Source organism: Odocoileus virginianus, chromosome 29, assembly GCF_023699985.2.
Source record: "Odocoileus virginianus isolate 20LAN1187 ecotype Illinois chromosome 29, Ovbor_1.2, whole genome shotgun sequence".
In the NCBI taxonomy this organism is placed as follows: Eukaryota; Metazoa; Chordata; class Mammalia; order Artiodactyla; family Cervidae; genus Odocoileus; species Odocoileus virginianus.
In genome coordinates this window covers 20,909,053-20,936,959 of record NC_069702.1, presented here as the reverse complement: position 1 = coordinate 20,936,959, position 27,907 = coordinate 20,909,053, and the positions used below count along the sequence as shown (strand labels likewise).

Genomic DNA, 27,907 nt, shown 5'->3' with positions numbered 1-27,907 from the left:
ACACACTCATATATATGTAAATGTATATATATATATATAGTTAGTGCTGGGTAAGTGACATGAGACATGCCACTGGTAGCTCTGTTAACTGTTTGAAATGTTTGTGCCAATATTTGGTCAGGTGTCGACTTCCCAGTGTAAGCCAAAACTCCCATAACCATGGAAACTGTTCAGTTGAAGTATGTGAGCAATAATAATATTTTAAAAATCATTTACACTGTGGAGTTTCAAATATCATATACTAAGTGTAGTTTTTACAATTACTTGTTCATTTTATTAAACAATAAAATATGTGATATTAAGATCCTTACAAAGACATTTCCTGTACATTAGATTATGTAAGTAGCAATGAAATTTTTATAGTAGATTTTTCAGCTGACAACATGCCAGAAATATCAAGATGACTAACAATCTATGCTTTAAAAAATGACTTCCTAATCCAATTATTTCTTGTAAAGGATAGCACATTTTTAAAGTATCTTTAATTTAAAAATAAAATACATGATAGATAGGGTTCAGTTCAGTTCAGTTCAGTTCAGTCACTCAGTCGTGTCTGACTCTTTGCGACCCCATGAATCACAGCATGCCAGGCCTCCCTGTCCATCACCAACTCCTGGAGTTTACTCAAACTCATGCCCATCGAGTCGGTGATGCCATCCAGCCATCTCATCCTCTGTCGTCCCCTTCTCCTCCTGCCCCCAATCCCTCCCAGAATCAGGGTCTTTTCCAGTGAGTCAACTCTTTGCATGAGGTGGCCAAAGTATTGGAGTTTCAGCTTCAGCATCAGTCCTTCCAATGAACCCCCAGGACTGATCTCCTTTAGGATGGACTGGTTGGATCTCCTTGTAGTCCAAGGGGCTCTCAAGAGTCTTCTCCAACACCATAGTTCAAAAGCTTCAATTTTTTGGCACTCAGCTTTCCTCACAGTCCAACTCTCACATCCATACATGACCACTGGAAAAACCATAGCCTTGACCAGACGGACCTTTGTTGGTAAAGTAATGTCTCTGCTTTTTAATATGCTATCTAGGTTGGTCATAACTTTCCTTCCAAGGAGTAAACATCTTTTAATTTCATGGCTGCAATCATCATCTGCAGTGATTTTGGAGCCCCCCCCCAATAAAGTCTGACACTGTTTCCACTGTCTCCCCATCTATTTCCCATGAAGTGATGGGACCAGATGCCATGATCTTGGTTTTCTGAATGTTGAGTTTTAAGCCAACTTTTTCACTCTCTTTCACTTTCATCAAGAGGCTTATAAGTTCATTTTCACTTTCTGCCATAATGGTAGTGTTATCTGCATATCTGAGGTTATTGATATTTCTCCCAGCAATCTTGATTCCAGCTTGTGCTTCTTCCAGCCCAGCGTTTCTCATGATGTACTCTGCATATAAGTTAAATAAGCAAGGTGACAATATACAGCCTTGACATACTTCTTTTTCTATTTGGAAGCGGTCTGTTGTTCTATGTCCAGTTCTAACTGTTGCTTCCTGACCTGCATACAGGTTTCTCAAGAGGGAGGTCAGGTGGTCTGGTATTCCCATCTCTTGAAGAATTTTCCACAGTTTATTGTGATCCACACAGTTGAAGGCTTTGTTGTAGTCAATAAAGCAGAAATAGATGTTTTTCTGGAATTCTCTTGCATTTTCAATGATCCAATGGATGTTGGCAATTTGATCTCTTGTCCCTCTGCCTTTTCTAAAACCAGCTTGAACATCTGGAAGTTCATGATTCACATATTGCTGAAGCCTGGCTTGGAAAATTTTGAGCATTACATTACTAGCGTGTGAGATGAATGCAATTGTGCGGTAGTTTGAGCATTCTTTGGGGTTGCCTTTCTTAGGGATTGGAATGAAAACTGACCTTTTCCAGTTCTGTGGCCATTGCTGAGTTTTCCAAATTTGCTGACATATTGAGTGCAGCACTTTCACAGCATCATCTTTCAGGATTTGAAATATCTCAACTGGAATTTCACCACATTCACTAGCTTTGTTCATAGTGATGCTTTCTAAGGCCCACCTGACTTCACATTCCAGGATGTCTGGCTCTAGGTGAGTGATCACACCATTGTGATTATCTGGGTTGTGAAGATCTTTTTTGTACAGTTCTTTTGTGTATAGGATATACATAAATAAAATGTTTATTCTGACAACATATACATTGTTATTTCTAATTCATATATATTTTTAGTCCAGATCTCAGCTAAATGTACTATAAATAGTATCTTGTGTTAAGTTTTTTTCCCCTTGGAATAGATTTTAGTTTTATACATGGAAATTTATATGTACAATTCCTCTAATACTAAACCTAAGACTTCTTCATATGACTAATACTTGAATTTTTGTGTATAAAAGATTTGCCTTTTAAGTTATATGTCAATTTTTAAAAATCTATTATTGTTTTTAAAGAAACTGTAACTGTTCACTTAAAAACATAATGCAATTCTTTGCCTTTCAAGGAAGTATTTAGATACAAATAGTTGTTCAAATAATAGACTCCTGTTTGTTTTCACTATTGGGGCAACCTAACAATTAAGTGATGTGCTTCCCAGGTGGCTCAGTGGGTAAAGAATCTGCTTGCAATGTAGGAGGTACAGGAGACATAGGTTCTATCCCTGGGTTGGGAAGATTCCCTGGAGCAAGGTATGTAAACCCACTCCAGTATTCTTGCCTGAAAAATCCCATGGTCAGAGGAGTATGGCAGGCTACAGTCAATAGTTACAAGGAGTTGGACATGACTGAAGTGACTGAGCACACACACATGAGACGTTAGTTAATAAAATGTATTAAACTATTGCTTGTTTAAATTGGAATATGGTACTGGTTAACACACGTTACCACAACTGATTACTTTTATATTTGGGGAGGTATAAATACATTCTGGGCTCCCCTGATGGCTGAGTGGTAAAATATCCTCCTGCAATGCAAGAGAGGTGGGTTTAATCCCTAGGTCAGGAAGATCCCCTGGAGGAGAAAAGGGCAATCCACTCCAGTATTCTTGCCAGGAAAACCCCATGGACAAAGGAGTCTGGTGGGCTATATAGTCCGTAAGACATGACAACAAGTAGGTCAAGTCAAATAGACTCTGCTTTCAATGAAGTAGACAGTGCCTACAGATGGAAATAAAAAAAAAAAAATATATCCTTTCCCTGGCCCTGACCTGTTAAATATTTTCCTAAAATATATATAATTATCCCACCAACTCTGAGCCAGCCAGGTGAAAGTCCCAATCAGAATAGCATGGGCTGTAGTGCTTTTTATTGGAAGTGAGTGGTTTATTTTATTATCTAGACTTTAAAGTCTTCTAAAATGTCTCCAAAGTATTTGTATGGCGTAGAATATTACAAAGGAAGCTCTAAAGAGAAAAAGAATTATAGAAAAAGGGAAATATTTTGCTAACATGAAAGCTGACTTTACAAAAATTTAAATACATTTTGAACAAGAGTTTATTACTATATCCAGTAGCTTTATTAGAGCATGTGTGAATGAATAGCCAGTTATGAATGGTAGACAAATTTATGAAATGAAAAATAAATGAAAATAAAATGTGGCTTTCCATTCCCTGAATGTAAGAATCATTTATTTGGAACATAAACATAAAGGTTTAGATTTTTCCATAGGAAATAATTTTCATTCCTCATCTTCTAAGTAAATATGTATTCTGATTATCTCTTTTCATGCCAAGCACACCACAGCTTTAAATATCTGCTTTGTTTTGCTCACAGCTTTGTGAGTCAGGACTTCAGAAAGGTCTTGTCTGGAAATCTGGTCTTTGCTCAATAGACTGCGGCTGCTGGGGTTGGAGGGTCCACTTCTGACATGGCCTCTTCACTGATATGCTTATGCCTCAGTGCTGTGTCTACCAGTGTCCGTGTCTCTCCTTCTCTCCAAGTGGCAGCGCCTGCTTCAGGTTTTCTCCATGTGACTTGGGCTTTTCACAGCATGGATGTCTTAAGTGTAGTTGGCTTACACAGCAGTTGGCTTCTAAGACAGTATGTTCCAAGAGAGATGGAGAGAAGATGCCAGTTCAATTACAGTCTGAGTTTAGAACTGGTACATTGTTACTTCCCTGTATTCCATTGTTCAGAATAATCTGGTTCAAGGAGGTGGAGAAAAAAGGACTATTCCTGTTGAGAGGGATGGCATGAGCACAATGCATGTGATTATGTAGGATGGAAGATGCTATTTTTGCCATTTTGAAAAAGGTCCATTAAGTTTTTTAAAAAACAGTGGTCTAGACAGATACTTTATGATTAGTGTATTTGGAAAACCCACACATCTTGACTGGGGCATAAAGAGAGACAGATGAAGAGATTAAAAATTTAGATGTCAAAATATAATTTTACTATACCAGCTATCTCTTCCTCTGGTTTGATCCTTCATTAAATGATGAAATGCAAATGTATGAAAATATGTTCACTTTTGTTTATAATAAGATAAATACAAAAAATGTACTGAGTTAGTTTCTCATGTATGAAATCAGCAAAAACCTAAAAGCTTTGGAATATACTTTGTTGATGAGAGTATGCAGAAACTTGTAAATTATATTCTTATAAATGACAGAAAGGACTACCAAATGGCCCAGCCTATTAAGGGTGGGATGTTTCAAGAGAACAGCATCGAAACATGTATATTATCTAGGGTGAAACAGATCACCAGCCCAGGTTGGATGCATGAGACAAGTGCTCGGGCCTGGTGCACTGGGAAGACCCAGAGGGATCGGGTGGAGAGGAAGGTGGGAGGGGGGACGGGGATGAGGAATACATGTAAATCCATGGCTAATTCATGTCAATGTATGACAAAAACCACTGCAATGTTGTAAAGTAATTAGCCTCCAACTAATAAAAATAAATGAAAACAAAAACAAAAACAAAACCAAAATAAAATACTCATGCATTCTTTAGCCAGGAATTCTACACCTAGGAATTTATCCTAAAAAGATACTGGCAAAAATATGAAATAACCTATGCCCAAAGCTATACACTAAAGCAGTATTTGTCTTAGCAAATAAGAGGGAACAACCCAAATGATCATCAGTAGCCAAGTGACTGTACTGTAATATATCCATATAGTAGAGTACCATGCAACTAAGAAAGGAGTGACAATGTCTCTTACTACTATGTCATAATTTTCTGACTGTAATGTAAGTGAAAAAGAAAAGTTGAGATAAATGGGTATAACATGCTACTATTTACAAAATAAATATAAAGCTAGCCAGATAATAGATAGATATGCTTATCTTTGAAAAATAGCAATTAAAAAAGCAATATAAAGTCAATCCTTTTGTTTAAATTGAGGATCTGTATAGAAGGGAGGGACTAGAACAGGATAGGAAAAACAAAGGAAGATCCAAGCTAGGCTTCTTTAAAATCTCTACATTGTAGATTTGACTGTAGGATTCTAAGAATATTTTCTATAATCATAAGGAAAAATTTTAAATATCTTAAAAACTTAAATAAAATTAATAAATGAACCTAATTGTATACGTAACTGGGATCACAGTTACAAAGAAAGTATCTTTTTCAAGTGTGGTGACTTTATTTTTTTGTTAATTTTAAAATTTCTTACTCATGCTGCGTATCATGCAGGATGCTAATTGTTTAACCAGGGATCCAACTCATGCCCTCTGCAGTGGAAGCATGGAGTCTTAGCCACTGGACCCTCAGGGAAGCTCCCAAGTGTGGTGACTTTATTTATTTATTTATTTTTTCCCAAGTGTGGTGACTTTAAAACACAGTTATCTGGTCATGCATCCCTAGTGGGATATAACCTAGAGGGAGAAAAAAAGATTTGCATTTGCGTCTTAAAGTATCTTCAAAGCATGTTGTTGATGATAATATATTGGCAGTTTTACTTATGGGACTCTATTTATGATAAAGCGAATGAGTTGTTAGCTCTTTCCCTGGTGGCTCAGTGGTAAAGAACCCACCTGCCAATGCAGGAGACACAGGCTCAATCCCCAGATCAGGAAGATCCCTTGGAGAAGAAAATGACAACCCACTGCAGTATTCTTGCCTGGGAAACCCCATGGACAGAGGAACCTGGCAGGCTACAGTCCATGAGGTTACAAAGAGTCGGACACAACTTAGCGACTGAACAACAATAAAAATGATTTATTATGTTGGTGTTTTTGAACTTCAGGATTTTTGCTTTTGGATGGAAGGAGACTGATTGTAAGAAAAATGCACCTTGTATAAGGAGTGTGATTCACCGAGGGCCCTGTCAGATGCTCTTTGAAACCTGTTGTCCATTTGCACCCATGCCATACCTGCCATAGGCTGCTTTCCCGCAGTGACTGAGTGTGGCAGGAATATTAAGGGTGGATCCATTCCTGGGAGCCATAACTCTTTATTGGCTAACTTTGGTTCAAGGACTTAGAGCTTTGCTGAATCTTCCTTAGCTTAGCAGTTTAGGATACTTATTTCTCTCTCTGACTCTCTCTCCTCTTTCCCCATTCTAATACTGTCCCATCTTTTCTAAACTCTTCTTTGTCACTAAAGGTCAGAATTACATCCCAGTGCTGCAATTTTTATTGGAAGGATAACACAGGGGTTCATACAGGAAACAACAGGAACCAAGGCTTCCTAACAGACTTTTTTAGGTATCTTTCTCCCCAAGGTCCCCCGTGGATAGTCCTCTCCTTCTGTATCCCCCCTCCTAATGTATCCCCCTCATCTGTATACTCTTCTGCTTTAAGTACCCACTGTCTTGATGCTTAAAAGTCTCTACCTGCCTCATGTGGTTGTTGAGAAACGCAGCGTGGCTTTTCTGTTTAGACTGCTTTTCTCTGGTGAGTAGTTGCCCCCTGGAATTTCGTCATATCAGATTCTCTTCCTCCTTATATAGAATTTTTCAAACATTATTAACAAGAGACACACACATAGAGACTAGGTATAAATAGCATCAAGATGTTGAGCCTCAAGACCTTCAACTTTCTAAAGCCTTGTGTGCATGACCAACCTCAGCATTCTATTGTAAATGTAAATATATTTTTATGATGTAAAGCAGTAAGACGGATGCCTGAAGATAAAGAGTTTAGAGGCTATTATATCAGACATGGGGTTATTTCCCCTGCTTTCTGTTTTCTCATTGGCTTATATAAATGTAACCAGGAGATCAGGGAGTATATTTCAAACCAGATAAAAGATTTAGCTGCCTCTTAGAGGAGAGTGAAAGTGAAGTTATATTTTAATGTTTATAGAATGAAAGCAAACACATTCAGAAACTAAGAACTTTTATTTCCTCTCTAAGTTGTCTTTTTTCTCCCCTCAAAGTGTGAGAATATCTTAACCTCATATTTAAGAACTGACTCGGTAAAGTTGCCAAAGGTACCAAGAAATGAGGAGTCCATTGACACTTTCTCACACAGAAGCCAAACCATTTTGTCCCCTCAAAGGAAAGCACAAGTTTCCCCCAGGGGGAGTGGAGTTTGATGTAAGATACCACAGATTTCAGGACTCCCACTTGGGTTTTCCTCAAAATAGAAAATGAAGAGAAACAGCTGCCCCATGTGCACATTCGCACTTCTCGTCTTTCATCTGTGTGCTTCTGACAGTTAAAGTTTTCCCCAGAGGTGTTGAGAGCTTTACTGTACGTTCGATGACTTAAAAACTCTTTCACACAGAAAAGGGTGGGAAGGTGGTGCCATTCATCTTCTTAACGGAAATTTGATTCTCATTCCTTCTTACCAATAAATGAACCTCATTCCTCAAATATTCTACTCGTTTTCTGAAAGTTATTAGAATATAAATTGATGACCTCCTGGAAATTCTATGGAAATCATAGTATGTAGTGTAAAAGTTCTGCATTCATAAATCTCTCTAAATGTAATCCTGACTGACCTGACTCCTGAGGAACATTGCTTCAAGTACATTTTAAGAAAAGAAAGAAAGAAAAGCCACCGAGAATAGCTTACAAGAAAATACAGGAGACTCAAAAACCCCACATTGGATTTAGATCCACTGTTTTTTTTCCTTTTGAATCTTCAGAAAATTATGCCTTGGTATTAAAGGTAGATTCTCCTATTGAATTTATACTCAAAGGAAAGGACTTGAAATTGTTCACTGGTTGCTTTTTTTCCCCTTCTATACATTTTCTGGTATTCTTTCTGTTATTCAGAGGACATGTAGATCAGACATAAAATGTACATACAAAACATAAAAGTAATCAGGGGAAAGCAAATTAAAGGCATGACAAGACATGGGTACAAATACACTAAATTGCTTGATATTAAAAACTCCTAAAATACACCATCTTGGGAGTGATGTGGATCAAAAGGAACTCTCATGTTCACGTGGATGAGAAAGAACCCTCATTTTCTGGTAATAGTACTGTCAGTTGGTTAAGTGTTTTGGAAAGAAGTTGGCATTGTTTTGTAAAGTTAAAGTTACAAATATCCTACAACACAGGTATTCCACTGCTAGCTACATTTCTTAGAGAAATTTCTGCTCAGGACACATGTACAGGAAATTCTAGCAGCAAGTTTATAATAGACCCAAATGAGGAACAACTTTGAGGTCTATGTTAATAAAAATGATAAATAAATAGTTGTATATTAATATAAAAGAATTCAATGAAAATGAGAGTCAACCACATGCATCAAGATGTGTGGAACATACAAACATATTAATGAAAAGAAAAAAAAATTGAAAAACACATACTTCATGATACCATTTGTAGAAACTTCAAAAACAGGCAAATTAAACTGTATTGTTTAGGGGGTACAGTGATACTTAAGTGATAAAAGGAAATGGTGATCATGAAAGTTGAAGACATATAAGCCAAAAGCAAGGGAGCAGATTTCGTAAGAGTGAGAAAGAGGTTACCTTTGGTGATGGTGGTGATGGGAGATGGAGTTATCAGCAGGAAGGAATAATAGGAGTTCTAGAGTGTTGTCATTGGTCTGTTTCTTGACTCAATGATAAAGTTACAGGGGTTGGCTTTGAAATAATTGATTAACTCTATGTTTAAGTTTTTTGCTGTTTTTATGTTCGTTAGTTATATTTCACACATATAAAGGTTAAAATAATCCTATAATGAGTATATTTATTGTTTAAATTCACATTCAAGATAAGAAACAGGAAGTTTTTCTCTAGGCTATTTGAGGCAAATTCCTATGGTCTGTCATTTAGACTTTTGTGTGTGTGTGTGTGTGTAGTTACCTGACTTGGAATTGATTGCACCTTGCTAAAGATAGCTGGAGAGGAACAAATAACTGTCTGTCATAACTTAATCTAGCATATCTCAAGAGGTGAAACTTGCTAACATTCTCCATAGGATAAAAGAAAATCTGAAATAGCTCCAAGTTGTACCAAAGGAGTGATAAGGCAAGCAAGACAGAATATTGCAAGAAAAAAAGGTGGGAAATAGTTCTGAAGAGAGAAAGAAACATGATATAAATAGAATTGTGTACCCCATCCACCCGACTCTGACCCAGCAAATTCATATGTTGAAACCCTAACCCCCAGTGGGATGGTATTTGGGGACTGACCTTTGAGAGGTAATTAGGTTTAGAGGAGATTCTGATGGCGGGGCATTCGTGATTGGTTTAGTATTCACATAAGAAGAGACACCAGAGAATTTGCTCTTGTTCTCTCTCTGCTGTGGGGGCACCCAGTGAGAAGGCAGCCAGGTGCAGGCTAAAGGAAGCTCTCCCCAGGTACAGAACATTCTGATACTCCAACTTTAGACTTATGATGTACAGAATCTGATAAACTTCTGTTATTGAAGCCACCCAATCTATGGTATGGTAAATACCATAGTATTCTGTTATGGCAGCCTGAGCTGACTATTGGGCTTCTCTGGTGCCTCAGATGGTAAAGAATCTGCCTGTAATGCAGGAGATGTGTGTTCGACCCCTGGGTGGGGAAGATCCCCTGCAAATATATAAAAATAGATTGAGGAAAGGAAAGTGAGGGTTTATCAATTAAAAGATAGTTACAAAACACTTTATTTGGGGAAAAGTAAGATTTTTCTTCTCCTAATTTATGCAAAGGACAAAAGTAAAATGTATCATGCTGTCCTGGAAAAGTACAGAATCATCTCTCCCTGACAAAGTAAAAGACTATGTTAAAGTACTATAAAAACATTTCATACTGAAACACTCAAATGAATTATCTAAAAATTCACACATTGTTTTAATTGAAATTATATATTTTTATCAAGTTTGCAAACAACTTTTTTTCTATTTTTGACCTTTAAAAAATCAATCAAAGTTTTATTATTTGAGACCATACAAATACACGTACTTACAAATTGTTGTCTCGGTAAACTTATCATGGGAATTAAAGCTACTCGTGAAAAAACTGCCCTTTCATAAATTAGTGTGCTTGTGTCTTAAGAAGATAATATTATAGAGTTTTTATAATAAATATTTTACCCATTTACTATTTTTTACTTTACTCTCCACTTAATGTTTCCAAACCGAATATACAAAAACATCCTTTTAAACAAACTGAGGTACAGAGAGGTTAAATTAAAACACATTTTCAAACAAGTACTAATGAGTTGAATGTAAATTCCAGAAATATGAAATGTGAATGTGGGTTATTTAAACAACATAATTAAATCATAAAACCAGTAGCTTAATTTTTGAGGGTTAAGAATATATTTAGAGTCATTCATGTAGAATTATGTAAATACATTTAGCTAACGATTAAATAAGGTTGGTAAAAATTAACTCATACATATGACTTTTACCCCATTTTGAAAGTGTGGTGGAGTGTAAACAACATAGATGGAGTATTTGCCTTTTTAAAACTTATAACCCTCAGATTTTGTAACAGAAATACTTCACTTCTTAAGGAAGTGACTCCTTTTGTAATATTTATTTAAGCAAGGTTTCTCAGGTCACTGACTGTTAAATAAATCTAGTTAAATAAGAGTAAATCATGTTAAAGATTTAAGAATTCCTTACCACACAGTCTTTATTACCTTTCTTTCCCAGTATTTCTTCTTGCTGAGAAGTTTCAGGTTCTTAGATGTAGCATGTTATAATAATTGATTATTTACATAACTTTTTTTACCCTGCTACAAATAGCTTAGGGTTTTTAGACTGTATTCTCTCTATTCCTAGTTTAAGTTTATATAACAAAAATACTATTATCTTCTTCATAGAGGTTATAAGAAATGATGTAAGTCTGTGATTGTAAGACTTGAATAATATTAAATAGGAACAATATTCTCTTAATGTATTGTCAATTTGGCAGTCACATTTCTTAAACTGATTATAAATAAATGACATTTGGTGCTTGATGATGGAGTATGATTTAAATTAAAAGTTTAGGGCTTCCCTGGTGACTCAGATGGTGAAGAATCTGCCTGCAATATAGGAGACCCGAGTTTGATCCTTGGGTCGGGAAGATCCCCTGGAGAAGGAAATGGCTACCCACTCTAGTATTCTTGCCTGGAGAATCTCATGGAAAGAGGAATCTCATGGGCTACAGTCCATGGGGTTGCAAAGAGTTGGACACAACTGAGCAACTAACACACACAGCTGCTAGGCTACTTAGAGATTATTCAACTCATCATGAAACCCAGGTTCAGAAAAACTTGATGACTTGGACTAATCAGTTGGTAAGTAAATAAGAATTAAAGACTTATGTCCTGTCTTATATTTCAGTTTAGTTTACATTATCTCATGTTTCCATTTAAAATATTTAACATTTTCAGTATTTAAAAAGCAATTTATTTTAATTTGATAAGTTGTGCAGTCTCCTGGGATATCTTCAGCATATTACAGATTAGGTTAAAGTCTAATTTGATCATCAAGCCAATCCCACAACAACATCTTTGTCAGAAGGGTGAGCATTTCTTATGGTGAAAGTATTGGTTTGGATTAAGTCTAGTTAGAAATAGAGGTTCCCTGGTGGCTCAGATGTTAAAGAATCTGCCTGCAATGCAGGAGACTGTGTCAGGAAGACCCTCTGGAGAAGGAAATGGCTACCCACCCCAGTATTCTTGCCTGGAGAGCTCCATGGACAAAAGAGCCTGGAGGGCTATAGTCCATGGGGTCACAAAGAGTTGAACATGACTGAGACGCTAACAGTTAGTTAAAAACAATTGAAAATCCTAAAGTGGCAGTGACTGAAATGAATTATAGACTCTATTTATTTAGTCTTATATTCCAGAGGTTTTTCATGTCTCATAAACCTGGGAATAAATTTGATCTTCCGCATAAACCTCTATTCCTAGGAACAATAACAACAATGCAGTAAAACAGTAAGTTGCAAAATATGTAATAAAGTGAACAACTCACAAAGTGATATTGATACTATATATACTTTTATGGGTACATAAGTATAGACATAAACAACTGAAAATAACTGAAGGCTGTGTGCAAAATGATAATGATGGTTACTTTGGATGTTTAGGCTCGAGATTGGTAATCTGATTGGACTTTATCTGTAATGTTCTAAGGATGTACAACAAAATAAGGTGTGTTTGGGGATGGGAAAAGTGGGGAGTAGACTTACTATACAGAAATCTTTAGGACTGCTGCAGTATTTTTTTCTTTCTCCTGGTTATGTTGCCCTCTGAAATTCCAAAACTCCCCACAGACCTGCCAGTGAGAGGGTTTCCTGTTTGGAAATTTCTCCTCCTTCACAACTCCCTCCCCAGAATGGGTCTCTGTCCCTAACTCTTTTGTCTCTCTCTCTCTTTTTTTTTTTTTTGTCTTTTATATTTTGTCCTTCCTTCTTTCAAAGAGAATAGGCTGCCTTTCTGGGCACCTGGTGTCCTCGGCCAGTGTTCAGAAGTTGTTTTGTGGAAGTTGCTCAGCATTCAAACGATCTCTTGATGAATTTGTGGGGAAGAAAGTGGTCTCCCAGTCGTCCTATTCCTCCACCATCTTCGGACCACCCCCTAAAGTAACTTAAAAAAATTTTTTTTATTGTGGTAAAATTCACATAATATGAAACATACTATTTTGACTATATTTAACTGTACAGTTCAGTGGCACTATGTACGTTCCCAGTGCTGTGCAGTTCTCACCACTGATCATTTCCCCAATTTTTCACCTTGCTAAACTGAAACTCTGTCCTCATTAAACACTAACTCCCCATTCCCCCTCCCTCCCCTCTGACCCCTTGGCCCCTGTCATCTACTGTTGCACTTTCTAATTCTATTAACTTAACTATTCTAGGTATCTCATATAAGTGGAATCAAACAGTATTTGTTGCTCTGCAGTGTCTGAACTGGATAACCATCATATCAACTATAGGTTTTGGTTGTGAGCAATAGAAACCAATTCCAATGAACTAAGTAAAAAAGGGGGCTTACTGGAGGGACACTGATTATTGTAGATTCGAGGAAAAAGCTGAATGATGAGGCTGTCTAGTAGGAATTAAGGACAGCTTAATTCAGCTTAATACAACTCCAGTTTCTTCACAACCTTGGATCTGTCTCTTTATGATATGCATTCCCATGAGGTGATGTGACATTGGGTAAGTCTGAGGCATATTCATCAGCTGAGCTTTGGGAGGCAAGAGTTGTGAGTGAGTGGGTACCGTTGACTGTGTCACCAGAGCAAAGAATGCGATAGGGACCATTTTCCAAATAAAAAGTGTATGTGTGCTCAGTCACTCAGTCGTGTCTTGACTCTTTGTGACCCCTGGACAGTAGCCCGCTGGGCTCCTCTCCTCTACTTGATCCAGGGATCAAACCCACGTCTCACATCTCCAATATTAGCAGGCAGATTCTTTTACCACTAGTGCTACCTGGGAAGCCCTTGGAATAAAAATTAGGGTTCTGTTTTCAAAAAATGCGAAGGGTTGTCAGGAAGGCAAAACCAATAAGTGTCTATAGCTATCACAGAAGAACACATGCCAAAGTCTATCTCACTTCTTCAACCATAGTTTTTAGATGTTCTGTGGGTCTGTGGAAAGATATTCTGCTGTGGAGCTAAGTTTAGTGATCATACTGTCCAAAAGGATCTTTATTTGGTTAAAATGCAATCAACTGCATGAACACATTTTCTGTACCTTTAAATTTTACTCAGAAATTGTTTTCTTTATTGCTCTTATTTACTGAGCTATGTGCTCCATCTTTAGTTATGCTGTTGAAGGCAATGGGTACATGGGATACTGTTTACAAATATTTACTACTTTTCCTTAGGCAGGATTATTCTTTTCCATTCTGTTGATTTCAGGCATGGCACTTTCTTTCTCCAATAAAATGTGAGCAGAAGTGACATGAGTCTCTTACAAGCAGATGTTCTTTTTTTTTTTTTTCATTTATTTTTATTAGTTGGAAGCTAATTACTTTACAATATTGTAGTGATTTTTGCCATACATTGACATGAGTCAGCCATGGATTTACATGTATTTCCCATCCCGATCCCCCATCCTGCCTCCATCTCATCCCATCCCATCCCTCTGTGTCTTCCCAGTGCACCAGCTGTGAGCACTTGTCTCATGCATCCAACCTGGGCCGGTGATCTGTTTCACCCTTGATAGTATACTTGTTTCAATGCTGTTCTCTCAGAACATCCCACCCTCGCCTTCTCCCACAGAGTCTAAAGTCTGTTCTGTACATCTGTGTCTCTTTTTCTGTTTTGCATATATGGTTATCATTACCATATTTTTAAATTCCATATATATGCATTAGTATACTGTATTGGTCTTTATCTTTCTGGCTTACTTCACTCTGTATAATGGGCTCCAGTTTCATCCATCTCATTAGAACTGATTCAAATGAATTCTTTTTAATGGCTGAGTAATATTCCATGGTGTATGGTGTATATGTACCACAGCTTTCTTATCTCTGCTGATGGGCATCTAGGTTGCTTCCATGTCTTGGCTATTATAAACAGTGCTGTGATGAACATTGGGGTAGAAAATTCTAGCAAACAGAATCCAACAACATATTAAAAAGATCATGCATCATGACCAAGTGGGCTTTATCCCAGGAATGCAAGGATTCTTTAATATCTGCAAATCAATCAATGTAATACACCACATTAACAAATTGAAAGATAAAAACCATATGATTATCTCAATAGATGCAGAAAAAGCCTTTGATAAAATTCAACATCCATAAAAACTCTCCATAAAGCAAGAATAGAAGGAACATACCTCAACATAATAAAAGCTATATATGACAAACCCACAGCAAACATTATCCTCAATGGTGAAAAATTGAAAGCATTTCCCCTAAAATTAGGAACAAGACAAGGGTGCCCACTCTCACCACTACTATTCAACATAGTTTTGGAAGTGTTGGCCACAGCAATCAGGGCAGAAAAAGAAGTAAAAGGAATCCAGATAGGAAAAGAAGAAGTGAAACTCTCACTGTTTGCAGATGACATGATCCTCTACATAGAAAACCCTAAAGACTCCACCAGAAAATTACTAGAGCTAATCAATGAATATAGTAAAGTTGCAGGATATAAAATTAACACACAGAAATCTCTTGCATTCCTATACACTACAATGAGAAAACAGAAAGAGAAATTAAGGAAACAATACCATTCACCATTGCAACAAAAAGAATAAAATACTTAGGAGTATATCTACCTAAAGAAACAAAAGACCTATAGATAGAAAACTATAAAACACTGATGAAAGAAATCAAAGAGGACACAAACAGATGGAGAAACATACCGTGTTCATGGATAGGAAGAGTCAATATTGTGAAAATGAGTATACTACCCAAAGCAATCTATAGATTCAATGCAATCCCTATCAAGCTACCAATGGTATTTTTCACAGAACTAGAACAAATAATTTCACAGTTTGTATGGAAATACAAAAAACCTCGAATAGCCAAAGTAACCTTGAGAAAGAAGAATGGAACTGGAGGAATCAACCTGCCTGATTTCAGGCTCTACTACAAAGCCATAGTCAGCAAGCAGATGTTATAAGAGCCAGCAAGTGACGGTGTTCCCTCTGTACAATAACAAAGATGTTTGAAATAGAGGTTATTTTCAGGAGCCTCCCAGTACATCCCTCCAAGGTGAAGAGCCATAATCAACCTGCTGTAGATGCACAGCTTTTTGAGAAACAATCATTTGTAATTTTAAACTACAGAGATTTGGGGTATTTGTTACTATAGTATAACCTGACCAGTCCTGACTGAAACACTTGTAAAACTAATTCTCTGTTCAGACTTCACAGATAATTTCTAACTCATTCTGGTTTTAAATATTTCCTATCATAAGTAGGAAATTAGGTAGAAGGTGATGCAGTGATGAGAAGATTATTTTATGAGCAATAAGCAGTAGTTCTCTCTGGGCAAGCTTTTGACAAAATAAATTTGACATTTTGGAGATTTAAAGTCAGAAGTACATAGGTGTATTATAATATGAAGACTTACTTTTAAATAGAACAACAAATTGAGAAATTTCTCAAACACATGATTCTCTCCATTAGTACCAATTAATAGTTATTTTTATGTATAGTTAGATGTCTGGTGGCCCAGTGGTAAAGAATTTACCTGCTAATGCAGGAGATTTAGGAGACATGGATTTGATCACTTGTTTGGGAAGATCCTCTGGAATAGAAAACGGCAACCCACTCCAGTATTCTTGCCTGGAAAATTCCATGGACAGGGAAGCTTGGTGGGGTACAGTCCATGGGGTTGCAAAGCATTAGACTCGACTGAGCAATTGAGCATGCACACACACAGGTGTTTTGATTATTAGTTGATATTGATACTATGCGTGTGTGTGTCCTCAAGTCAGTTTAGTCGTGTCTGACTCTTTGTGACCCTGTGGACCCCAGCCTGCCAGGCTCCTCTGTCCACAGAATTCTCCAGGTAAGAGTACTGGAGTTGGTTGCCATTTCCTTTTCCAGGGGATCTTCCCAACCCAGGGATCGAACCCACATCTCTTACATATCCTGCATTGGCAGGTGAGTTCTTTACCACTAGCACCACCTGGGAAGTCCACTGATACTATAAGCTAAGGCATATAAAACTAGAAAAGAAGAAGCTGACAAGTTATGATTAGTTTAATAAGTTTCATGTATTGTTCAACAAAATAATCATTAGGTTACATGCTGTATATGCCCATATCGATTTAAAGAAACCTGGTAATAATCTCTCTTTAACTATTTAGAAAAAGAAATCACCAAGTCTATTTCCCTATTAAGTATTTGCCAGATCTACTTCTTCTTATTCTTACCACCACTGCTTTAAGTCACGTCTTCATTATCTCTTACCAAAGCTCTCTAATTAATAATTCCAGTGTGCTTCTTTTCCTGGTTATGTTTATCACAACCACTGGATGCTATAACTAAAATACAACATTGACCGTCTTATTTCCTTGCATATGACCCTTGTGGTTCAACATCTCCTAGAAGACAAGGTTCAGGCTCCTTAATGCAGCATATAAGGGCTTCCTGGAAAGACAGCATGGCCTGTTGGTTACGAGAATGAGTTTTAGAACCACACTGCCTGGGTTGGAAAATAGGTCTGCTCTAATTAGCTGAGTGACCTTTACTAAATATTTACAACAGTATGTCTATAAAAATGTTAGCTTTTGTTAATTTTATATGGTTTCTCTCTCACTTCCTGTACTTACTTTTATTTTTTTATAATTACCCAAGGGTTATGATTACCCAATTAATTTTTTAATGATTACCCAATGCTTTCCTGGTGGTTCAGACAGTAAAGAGTACCTGCAATGTGGGAGATCTGGGTTCTATCCCTGGGTTGGGAAGATCCCCTGGATAAGGAAATAGCAACCCATTCCAGTACTCTTACCTGGAGAATTCTGTGGATAGAGGAGCCTGGCAGGCTGTGGTCCACATGGTCGCAAAGAGTCAGACATGACTGAGCAACTAACTTCCACTTTAATGGGTACCGGGCAGATTTTCATCTCTATTCTTGAATTCCTTTGTAATTACTTATAACTCTTTCCCTCTTCCACTACCCCCTCCCTCAAACTGGCTAATGCTGTTTCATCTTTTAATGTTTAGTTCAGTGATAGCTTTAAAGCTTAAGACTAAGTGTCTTTTCTTTGAATACCTAAGATATTTCTCTTATGAACTCAAAACCCATCTGTATCTCTATTATTATACTTATCACACAGTATGATATTATAAGGTTTTTGTATCTACTGACTTATATGAGACCACAGGCAGCTTGAGAGCAGGAATCATATCTCATTAATTTGTCCTTAGTATACTTCCTGATTGATAATAGACGCACAGTAGAAATGTTTGTTGAATATATAGGATATTGCCAAATAAAGAAAGGATTATTATTTTGTAATCACTTTTGAACTCTTTATTTTGTGGTTCAGTGTTGCTTGGTCGAGATCATTGTGATGAATTTCCTTTGAAATTTATTTCCAGAGAATGTTCTTTCTCTCTTGAGTTCTTCATGTTTTCTTTTATCTGACCAGGACAACCTAGTTGCCTGTCTTGCCTTGAGTATCTCCACTCATAGAGCTAAAATAGTGTTCTATTCTGGTAACTGAATTGGGCTAAGTGGCTAATATTTTGCTTTTATTACATTAAATAAATCATGCTTAAATTATAGTCCATTTTAAATTATTGTGGGTAGTGAGGAGAATACATAGTTTGAAATTCCATGACATGATAAAAAGAATAAAATGGACATGTAAGTGCAATTAACTATATCTGGCATGAGTATTGATATTATTTATAATCTTGATTCCAATTATTTTAAAATAAAGACTCTATAACTGTATGAAATTAAATTTAAGAATTTGATAGTTTATTATAATCATGTGTGATTTATGATTGTGTACTGTGTATACTGTTTATATGTAGTTTTCGTGTTGAAGGAATGGTCGCTTGAAATAAAGAAGGCTGCTTTTTTGTACCCGGAATATTTTCAATATATTTGCTTATCTAATATATTATAACTGAAGATCTGCTTTTTTTTTTTTTTTTTTTTTTTAGGACACTAACAAGTGCTGGTAAAGACCTACACGATAATTTTCTGAAGGCTCTGGCCGTGAGAGAAGAAGACAATCGCAGTGGAAAAGTGAGCGTGAGTACATTTCTTTCAGAGATTAAAAACATATACCGTAAAGGCACATTAGTATATAATATCTAGTTAGTTAATAATATAATTTTAGATATTGTCTCTGAAAGGTAATTCGTGAGGGATATAATAGAGCTCTTTATTATTGGAATATATTATAAGAATGTGTGTGGAAAAATTATGTCAGTTTATATCTGTAGAAGTAGCTACATGGTGAAAAATATTAGTATCATTCTGCATATTTGTTGTGGAGAAAATGCCTATGTGTGGCAGACCGGTTGTCATCTGCAACTTTGTGCTACTGCTGTGTTGAAACTTTCTGCTTCTTTTCAGCCCCATTTCTTAGTACACTTCTCCAAGTTATTTTATACACTCATCTTGAAGGTTTTCCTACTGTGTACCTGATTTTATGCTTTCTCTAGAAGATAAAGTCTTCCCTCTAGTCCTACGTTGGGAGGTGTGATAGAAACCACATAATGGAGAGAGATGATTTTGAGTCATCCGAGGAGAATATGCTTTTGCTTTATTAAAGCTTGTGCTAAATCAGATATTTTAAATTGCTAATATTATTTGGAATATTTACTTTAATGCTTTGCTAATATAATACTGGTGATAACAGTCTTCTGTATGTAAAAATAGACAAATATTCATGCTGAAACTGTAATGAGTGACTTACAGGAAAAGAATCAGAAGTAGCAGGATGCAACTTTTAGAGCAACAGAAAAATATGTTATAAGAGTGTCTACCTTTACCAAAGTTTTCTCAATTAAAAAAATTGTATTTTTCTTTTTTTCAAATTTATTTATTTATTTATTTTACTTTACAACATTGTATTGGTTTTGCCACACGTTGACTTGAAGATGTCACATGCAGATAAAATCCTCAATGTACTTCAGAAAGAAAAAATATCACTGTTTGGTTAGATAATTGTATAGAATGACCCTGGACTTGAAATCAGGGAAACTTTCTTGGTGGAAGTGAGCTGAGTGAAATTTAAAGGAGGTGAGGTTGGAAATACGGGTGGACACTAGACTTGGAGGACTTTGTAAATCACAACAGAAAAGTTGGAATTTATCTGAACCTTTTTGGAAAGAGCAGCTAGAAAGGAGGAAGACAGATAGAAAAATGTGGTGTCATAGTAATCCATGGTAAGGACCTTCAAGAAAAAGCAAATGATCACCAGTGATCAAGCAGGATATGGTCTGAAAAAGAATCTGTTGTATTTGGGAACATTCACTTTAAAAAACACTTGACAACAAATTCCATCCATAGTAAGGACAGAAGTCAGGTTTCTTAGGGTTGAAAAATGGCCCATGGTTAGGCAGTAGCACCAAAAAACACAAACAGCTTTAGATACCTGAGGCCCATGTATTGTACTGAAATGGTATAATGCCTCTCAAAAATGCCCTTTTAACCTTTCTATCCCATTGGTATTTCCTTTAACAATGAATAACAGCATCATTCATTCATTTACTCAATCAGAAGTATGTCAGTTATAATAAACTTAATTCTCTTTCACACATGTTGAATGAGCTACTAAGTTCTTCTAAATATGTCAAATTACATCACTTTTCACCATCTCAAATAGCGTTTATCTAGATTCAAACCCCCATCACATCTTAAATATATTACTATAACAGCCTCTTAAATGATAACACCTGTGTATTTTCTTGGCCAACTCTGATCCATTTTCCAATTTCATGCTTCTTATGCACCTGCTCAAGCCTGGAACTATTTTAGTCTCTGGGACACTGGGGCACTGAAGAATCTGTGACCTTAAAGCATTTGTATTTTAGAGCACAAGATAGAGAATAGGTGGACAAAACAAAAATGGAACAGTTAATTTCAACTTTGGATGGGTGTTATGAAGAGCACAGAATTAGAATATCAGATATAGAGATTGAATAGACAGTGGTTGGTTGCTTTAGCTATTGTGTACAGGAAAATCACTTTAAGGAGGTTACATCTGTTGAGACTGGAATGAAATGAGGAAGATAGTCATGGAATGTGAATAGTAAGACATCCCAAAGAGATAAATATTTGAGAGGGTGCAATATACCCCATTAAGGAGGAAGATGTATTAAAATCTCCCGAGATAACAGCAATCATGGCATAATCAAGAGATGATAAGAAAACTGAAATGACTGGAAGGTAATTATTGAAGGGAATTATAAAGACAGATGAGGTCAGAGAGAAGGTCAGAAGCTGGACCGTACAGGTTATAAGGAATTTCTATTTTATTCTCTTTTAATGTTTATACTTATTCTTTTATTACTGAGATAAGAAGTCAATAGATGGATGATCTTAAGTGGAGAAGTGACCTGATCTGGCTTCCACTTTAGATTAACTTCACCACTGCTGTGTACACTAGGGTAATATGGGGAAGAAGTCAAGCAGAGCAAGCAGATAAGTTAGGGAGCTCTTATAATCAATCAGCAAAAGAAGAAACTTTTAAAACAGCACGGTTGTAGTTGAGATGGAGGGAAGTTCATCTCAACTGAATCGTGTCTATGTTTTAGAGGCAAATCACACAGGACTCAGTGATGGATTGGATGTGAAATCTTAAAGAAAGGGGAAATTAGGATGCCTTCTAAGCTTATCATTTGAACAGGTGGGGATGATGATGGCATTTAGTGTGACTTGGGAACTTATTTCAGGAATCAATAATGTTCTATTTTGGCTACATTAATTTTGTGATGCCTATTAGATGCCCAAGTGGAGAAGTGGATTGGTCATTTACATATATTGGTTTGGAAATTGTGAGAAGTCTTGGCTAACATATAAATCTGAAAGTTATCAACATCTAGTATTAGTCACTCAGTTGTGTCTGACTCTTTGTGACCCCATGGACTGTGACCTGCCATCCTCCTCTGTTCATGAGATTTCCCAGGCTAGAATACTGGAGTGGGTTGCCATTTCCTTCTCCAGGGGATCTTCCCAACCCAGGGATCCAACCCAGGTCTCTCGCATTGCAGGCAGATTCTTTACAACTTCTAAATGGTATGTAAAATCATGAACTTGCAAAAGTTAACCAGGAAGAGAGTATGGGTAAAAAGAGTGAGGTTCTATGACAGATTTTTAAGACACTCCAACATATAGAGATCTGAAATGTGTCAAAGAAGTAGCTAAGGAAACAGAGAAATAGCACGTAGGAGAAAAATCAGGTGACAGCCATGCTGTGAAAAGAAAAAAAAAAAAAAAAAACTCCAAGGAAAGAATGCTCACCATGGCAATTGCTGCTGAAGGCTACATAAGAGGATGTATCAGTTTCCCAGGGCTGCCATAGGAAATTACCATAACCTGAGCAGCTTAAAACAACAGAAATTTGTTCTCTCACAGTTCTGAAGGCCAGAAGTCTGAAATCACAGTGTCAGCAGAAACATTCTGAAGGGTCTAGGGGAGAATCTGTTCCATTCCTTTCTCACCTTCTGGTGTTGCTGACAATCACTGGTATACTTTGGTTTGTAGAGACATCACTTTGATCTCTGCTACTGTCATCACATGACATTTCTCCTTGTGTACCTGTGTTTGGGTCTTCTGTTCTCATAGAGACACCAGTCATATGAGATTAGCACCCCCGTACCCTGAATATGACTTAATATTAATTCCATTATGTCTACAAAAAAAACCTATTTCCTAATAAGGTTATCCTCACAGGTACTAGGGGTTAAGATCTCAACATATCTTTTGAGGGGGACAGAATTCAATCCATGAAAAATCCGGTCAATTCAACAGATAAAATGTTTGCTGTTGTTTTTGGGTAGGTAAATATCATGGATTGTGCTGGCAAGGGCAGTTTCAGTGGAAGACTGTGGTTAAGTGTGTGCTTGGAGTAGGTAAAGAAAAAGGTGTATGGGTGAAGAAAAGGAAAATCAACTGTTTTTGAGGATTTTTGCAGTGAAGTCTCACTTAGATATTGATTGATAACTAGTACAGGGTCAAGAGTCCAGGAAATTTGTTTTATTACACTTTAAGATGGATCATTGTTGTTCTTGTTCAGTCACTAAGTTGTACCCGACTCTGCGGCCCCATGGATTGCAGCATGCCAGGCTTCCCTGTCCTTCGCCTATCTGCCAGAGATGGCTCAAACTCATGTCCATTGAGTTGGTGATGCCATCCAACCATCTCATCCTCTGTTGTCCCCTTGTCCTTTTGCCTTCAATATTTCCTAGCATCAGAGTCTTTTCCAACGAGATGGCTCTTCACATCAGGTGGCCAAAGTATTTATTAACCAGGTTTATGTCAATGGGAATGACCCATAGAGAGAGGAGTGTTGATGCTGTAGGGGACAGGGGGGATCTTTGCTGGAGGAATGGGATTCAGAGCACAAGAAAAAGGCTTGCCTTTGAGAGGGGCAGAGGCCGTTCACAGAAGGGAAAAGGAGTCTATAGGTCTAGTTACTAGGTAGATTGGTGAATTTGGATTTTGGAAAATGAGATAGCTTTTCTGGAAGTTTATCTATTTTTTTGACATCACTGCTGAACGACCTTTAATTGCATCATTATAGGTTTTTTTTTTTTTTTTCCCTTAGAAAAAATGCTAAATTTAACTTTTTTGAGTCATTTAATGTTTGGTAGGCTGTCATTGATGTGGAAACTAGCATCTTTTTTAGACTCGCTGCTGACTCTGAAAATAACATATGGTCGTTTATTTGGACCTTTGAATTTGTGATACTATTATAATCAGCAGAATGCATGTCATTGTATCAAGGGCAGCATTTAAGGCTTAATTTTCTGTATCTAGTCATGTCATAATGAAGACTCCAAATGGTTTTAGAGCAAACTATTTACAACAGAATACAGTATGTTTTAGAAAGATCTAATTATCAATATTAGGATCATAAGCTTACTTAAAAGGCATTTACTAAATGGATATGCTTTAAAAAAGTAATCCTATAAAATATACAGTATTCATGAGATTTGAATCTATATTAATTTGCTCTCAGCAGAAATTATATGTGAATTTTATGAGGTCTGAACTCTCCAAGGGAAATGTCTATTTCCTGAGCATTGAGATTTCTCTGCATAATGCATAGGTACAAAATACATGGAGAACTTCATCCCAGGGGCACGTTTGCTACTCTTTTTGTTTCATCTTATTGAAAGTAATTAGTAAAAAAATTTATGATATAGTTTTAGAACTGACGTAGTTGAGCTGCATGGCCTAATAAGGTTTGAAGCTCTAATTTCATAGCAATTTTCCCAGGTAATTTTCTTTAAATATAGCTAGGAAATTAGAAGATGAGATTTACTTTCCCACATGCATAACTTTTGAGTATATTTTTAAGTTTGGTGATCCCAGGTTTCAAATGCTATTTAGTGTAATTGGATCTTTTACTGAGTGTCCTCTTTCTCCCTCTGGTCAGCTAATTGCAAATGTGATTTATTAGTTTTTTTTTTTTTTTTTTTTTAATGCTCTGAGTTGACACTACTGTAGAGCCTGGAATTTAGAAAAGCAGGCCTCCTCTCAGTCCCCCATCCCCAGGAGCCCCCACCTAATATTTTCAATGTGTAAGTTATAAGGTTATTTGCTTATTATACACATTTATATGTATAAAGCTGCTGCCTGGGCATGTAGTCTTGGGCTATGCCCTGGGAGAGAATAGGGTTTTACAAAAATTAAAAGTTTATAGATCTGCTATTTAAAGACTAAAATTTCTTGAAAATGTACTTCCTTTAAAGCTTTCAGTGGTTCCGATGTTTTTGATACAGATATTATTTGGATAAGTCCCCTTTAAAAGAAAATTGTGATAATCCAGCAGTAACTCAGTTGAATTCAAGAATTATTTCATAATTACCTCCAAATTTGTATATAATGCTTGCAAAATACTATGTATGTATAGTATCTGAATATATATATATAAACATATGCAAACACTATGTATAAGTATATACATATATGTAGGTATGTATGCATAAGCACACATTATTTTACATCTTTTCCAAAATAAATTACTATGATGCTGCATTTTGTTTAGACAAAACATTGAGTCTTATGTGAAATTCATGTACAAAAATGTTTGAAAGAATTTTGTAGTACTTCAAATGACAAGTATCATGAGTATTTTTTCCTAGTAACAGGGTATTTAATTATATTTTAAATGCGAGCTATTCATATAAGAAAATATTTATACCTCATGCCTCATAAATTTCAGATTTAAAACTTCTTTGAAGACTAAAATAGCTAACCATTTTCTTCTCATTTGTAAGCAGATTTATTGTTTCCTGAGAAGGTGTAATTTTCTGATTACTCCATCTACGAAATGTTTAACACTGTCCCCACAATGAGGCATTTATTAAGAGTATAACAAGTGCTTAGAAAAGCACATTAAATGAGTCTGGTTCTAGATGCCCAGAAACTCAGATCAGAAGCAAATCATAGTGATGCTGGTGGACATAAAAACTTCTCAGAGAGCTGAAAACATTGTGTGAACATACGTTGTTGTTGTTCAGTTGCTAAGCTGTGTCTGAACCTTTGTGACCCCATGAACTGCAGCACGCCAGGCTTCCCTGTCCTTTACCATCTCCCGGAGCTTGCTCAAACTCATGTCCATTGAGTCGATGATGCCATCCAACCATCTCATACTCTGTAGTCCTCTTCTCCTACTGCCCTCAATCTTTCCCAGCAACAGGGTCTTTTCTAATGAGCTGGCTCTTCACATCAGGTGGCCAAAACATTAGAGTTTCAGCATCAGTCCTTCTAATGAATACTCTGGATTGATTTCCTTTAGGATTGATTCACGAACATATGAGATAGAGCAAAATACATTTTCTCAGAAAAATCAGTTAGAGCAAAATGCATTTTCTCAGAAAAATCAGTGGAAATATCAAATAATTAAATATTTCAATGCAAGTGAGATTAAAGGCATTTTATTTTATTTTTTGTAATTTCCAGAAATTTCTTAATCAAATGGTTGAATTTTTACAGAGGATGCTTGGATGAAGATATAACATTCTGAGAGCATTTCATGTCCATGATAGAGACTAAGAAAAATACTTGAGGTCAAGATTTGATGATCTTATAAAGAAAAGACTGGCCTTCCATAGTGGCTCAGCAGTAAACAATCCACTTGCAATGTAGGAGACATGGATTCAATCCCTGGGTTGGGAAGATACCCTGGTGAAGGAAATGGCAACACACTCCAGTATTCTTGCCTGGGAAATCCCGTGGACAGAGGAGCCTGGCGAGCTACAGTCCATGAAGTGCAGAGAGGTGAACATGAGTTAGCAACTAAACAGCAACCACAGTAAAGAAAAGACTAGATAAACAACAGAGTGAAGAGGTAAAATGGATTATGCTGAGATGATAATTTCTTTCTAAACTGCTCTGAGATATATATGTAGTTGATAAATCTTTTTTTTCTCCTTTCTTGATGTCTATGACATGATTATCGTATAGTTTCCCAACTGCCTTCTGATTTTTGATCTCAGTCTCTTTCTTGGACTGACTACTGTATATCTCCATTTGAGTTCCATCTTTTTCACTATACACATTTCCCCTTGGTGAATCACCCGGACCCATGAACTCAATACTCTATGCTTCTTGCTTTGTAAATAGAGGCTTACCTTTGTTTGCTTCCTATCTGTTTATTAATTTGTTCAATTATTTATTAAATGGTGACAACTGGTTCTATAGAAGGCCTTGTATCAGCTTCTGGGGAGACAGTGGATAACAAGTGCCTTAATGAGTTTAGAGTTGCTTGGAAAATAAAGTGTATGATCCAGTAAACATACAGATAAAGCAAAATTGCAAGTGTGATAAGTGCTATTGATATGAATGAAAAACACAAAAAGTTCTGATTGCGTTTAAGTGGGTTGAGAAATTATATGATCAGATTTTCAGAAAAAAAAGATCAGTGTGCTTTCAATATAGAGAATAAATGATAGAAAGCATAAAGCAGTTGCTTTAATTTTTGCAATACAATAAATGCATTTCAAGAGCTAATAAGAGAAGATGAGATGGTAGCCTGGACCAGGAAGATGACAGGGAAGATAAAGAAGATTTGAGAGTTATTTAGAAGGTAAACTGGGCAGAAATTGGTAACAGGATATCACTAAGGAGGGGATTGAGACAAAGGGAGTGGCCATGGATATTGGCCTTCACAGTTGTATAGAAAGTGCTGCTACTCTTTGGGACATGGGACACTCTAAGATCATGAATGGGGTACAGAGATCATGGAGCTGATTTTGGACATACATCTTTGATGAAAGACATTGTTCAGGTGTTAAGTAGAGAGCTGGAGAAGAAGGTTTCTTGGACTCTATTCCAGTGTTTATCTCCACATTTTGCTATACTCCAAAATACTTCATTTAATCCGCTACTAAACCAAATTTCTGTTCCTCTTCCATTTCCCAGATATCACATCCAGTTGGTGACCAGACCTGGTCAATTCTACCTTGTGTATATGTCTCAAATAAACATGGGGGAGATGGCCAGAAAGCCAAAGAGGTCTGAGGGCTCCATTGTGCTGTGCTCAGTAGTGTGGATAATGTCCTGAAGGTGATGGGTGTCCCCGAAAGAATTTAGACACAAATGGTCTGTGTCATCAGATGTGCAGTTTAAGGGTACAGCAGGAGCAGTACGTAAAGTAAGTATATGTCTGTAGGGGTAGGACAGGGAGGTCATTGTAACATTACAGATAGATAATAAAAGACTAGAATAAAGAAATGACAAAATGGCGAGAAATGGCGAGAAAAAGATGGATTTGAGTAATTCAGGAGATAACTTTGTTTTGATCAGGAAATGGTGAGAGGGAGTTTTGTATACTATTCATGCATTTCTCTTTGGAGAATACGATGGCATATATAAATGGCTGATGATAATTTTTTTAATGGGAAGAGGAGTGTGATCCTGGCTTTAGAGATCTAAAGTCCCCAATTTACCACTCACCTAGCATTAACATTTGCAAAAGGGCTATTAAGAGTACCCTCATCTTAATATCAGGGCCTCCCAGGTGG

The 27,907-nt window shown here is 36.6% G+C and overlaps 1 protein-coding gene across 3 annotated transcripts in view; it reads left to right on the top strand.

The window, feature by feature from the left end:
* Positions 1-27,907, top strand: part of CFAP299 (cilia and flagella associated protein 299) — a 650,002-nt gene that overhangs the window by 239,164 nt on the left and 382,931 nt on the right. For 2 of the 3 annotated variants that reach the window (XM_020904319.2, XM_020904323.2), the window contains one exon: positions 18,866-18,956. In XM_020904319.2, coding sequence (XP_020759978.2) covers positions 18,866-18,956 — 91 coding nt within the window. The remainder of the gene's footprint in view (positions 1-18,865; positions 18,957-27,907) is intronic. The other variant, XM_020904320.2, reaches the window with a different exon arrangement.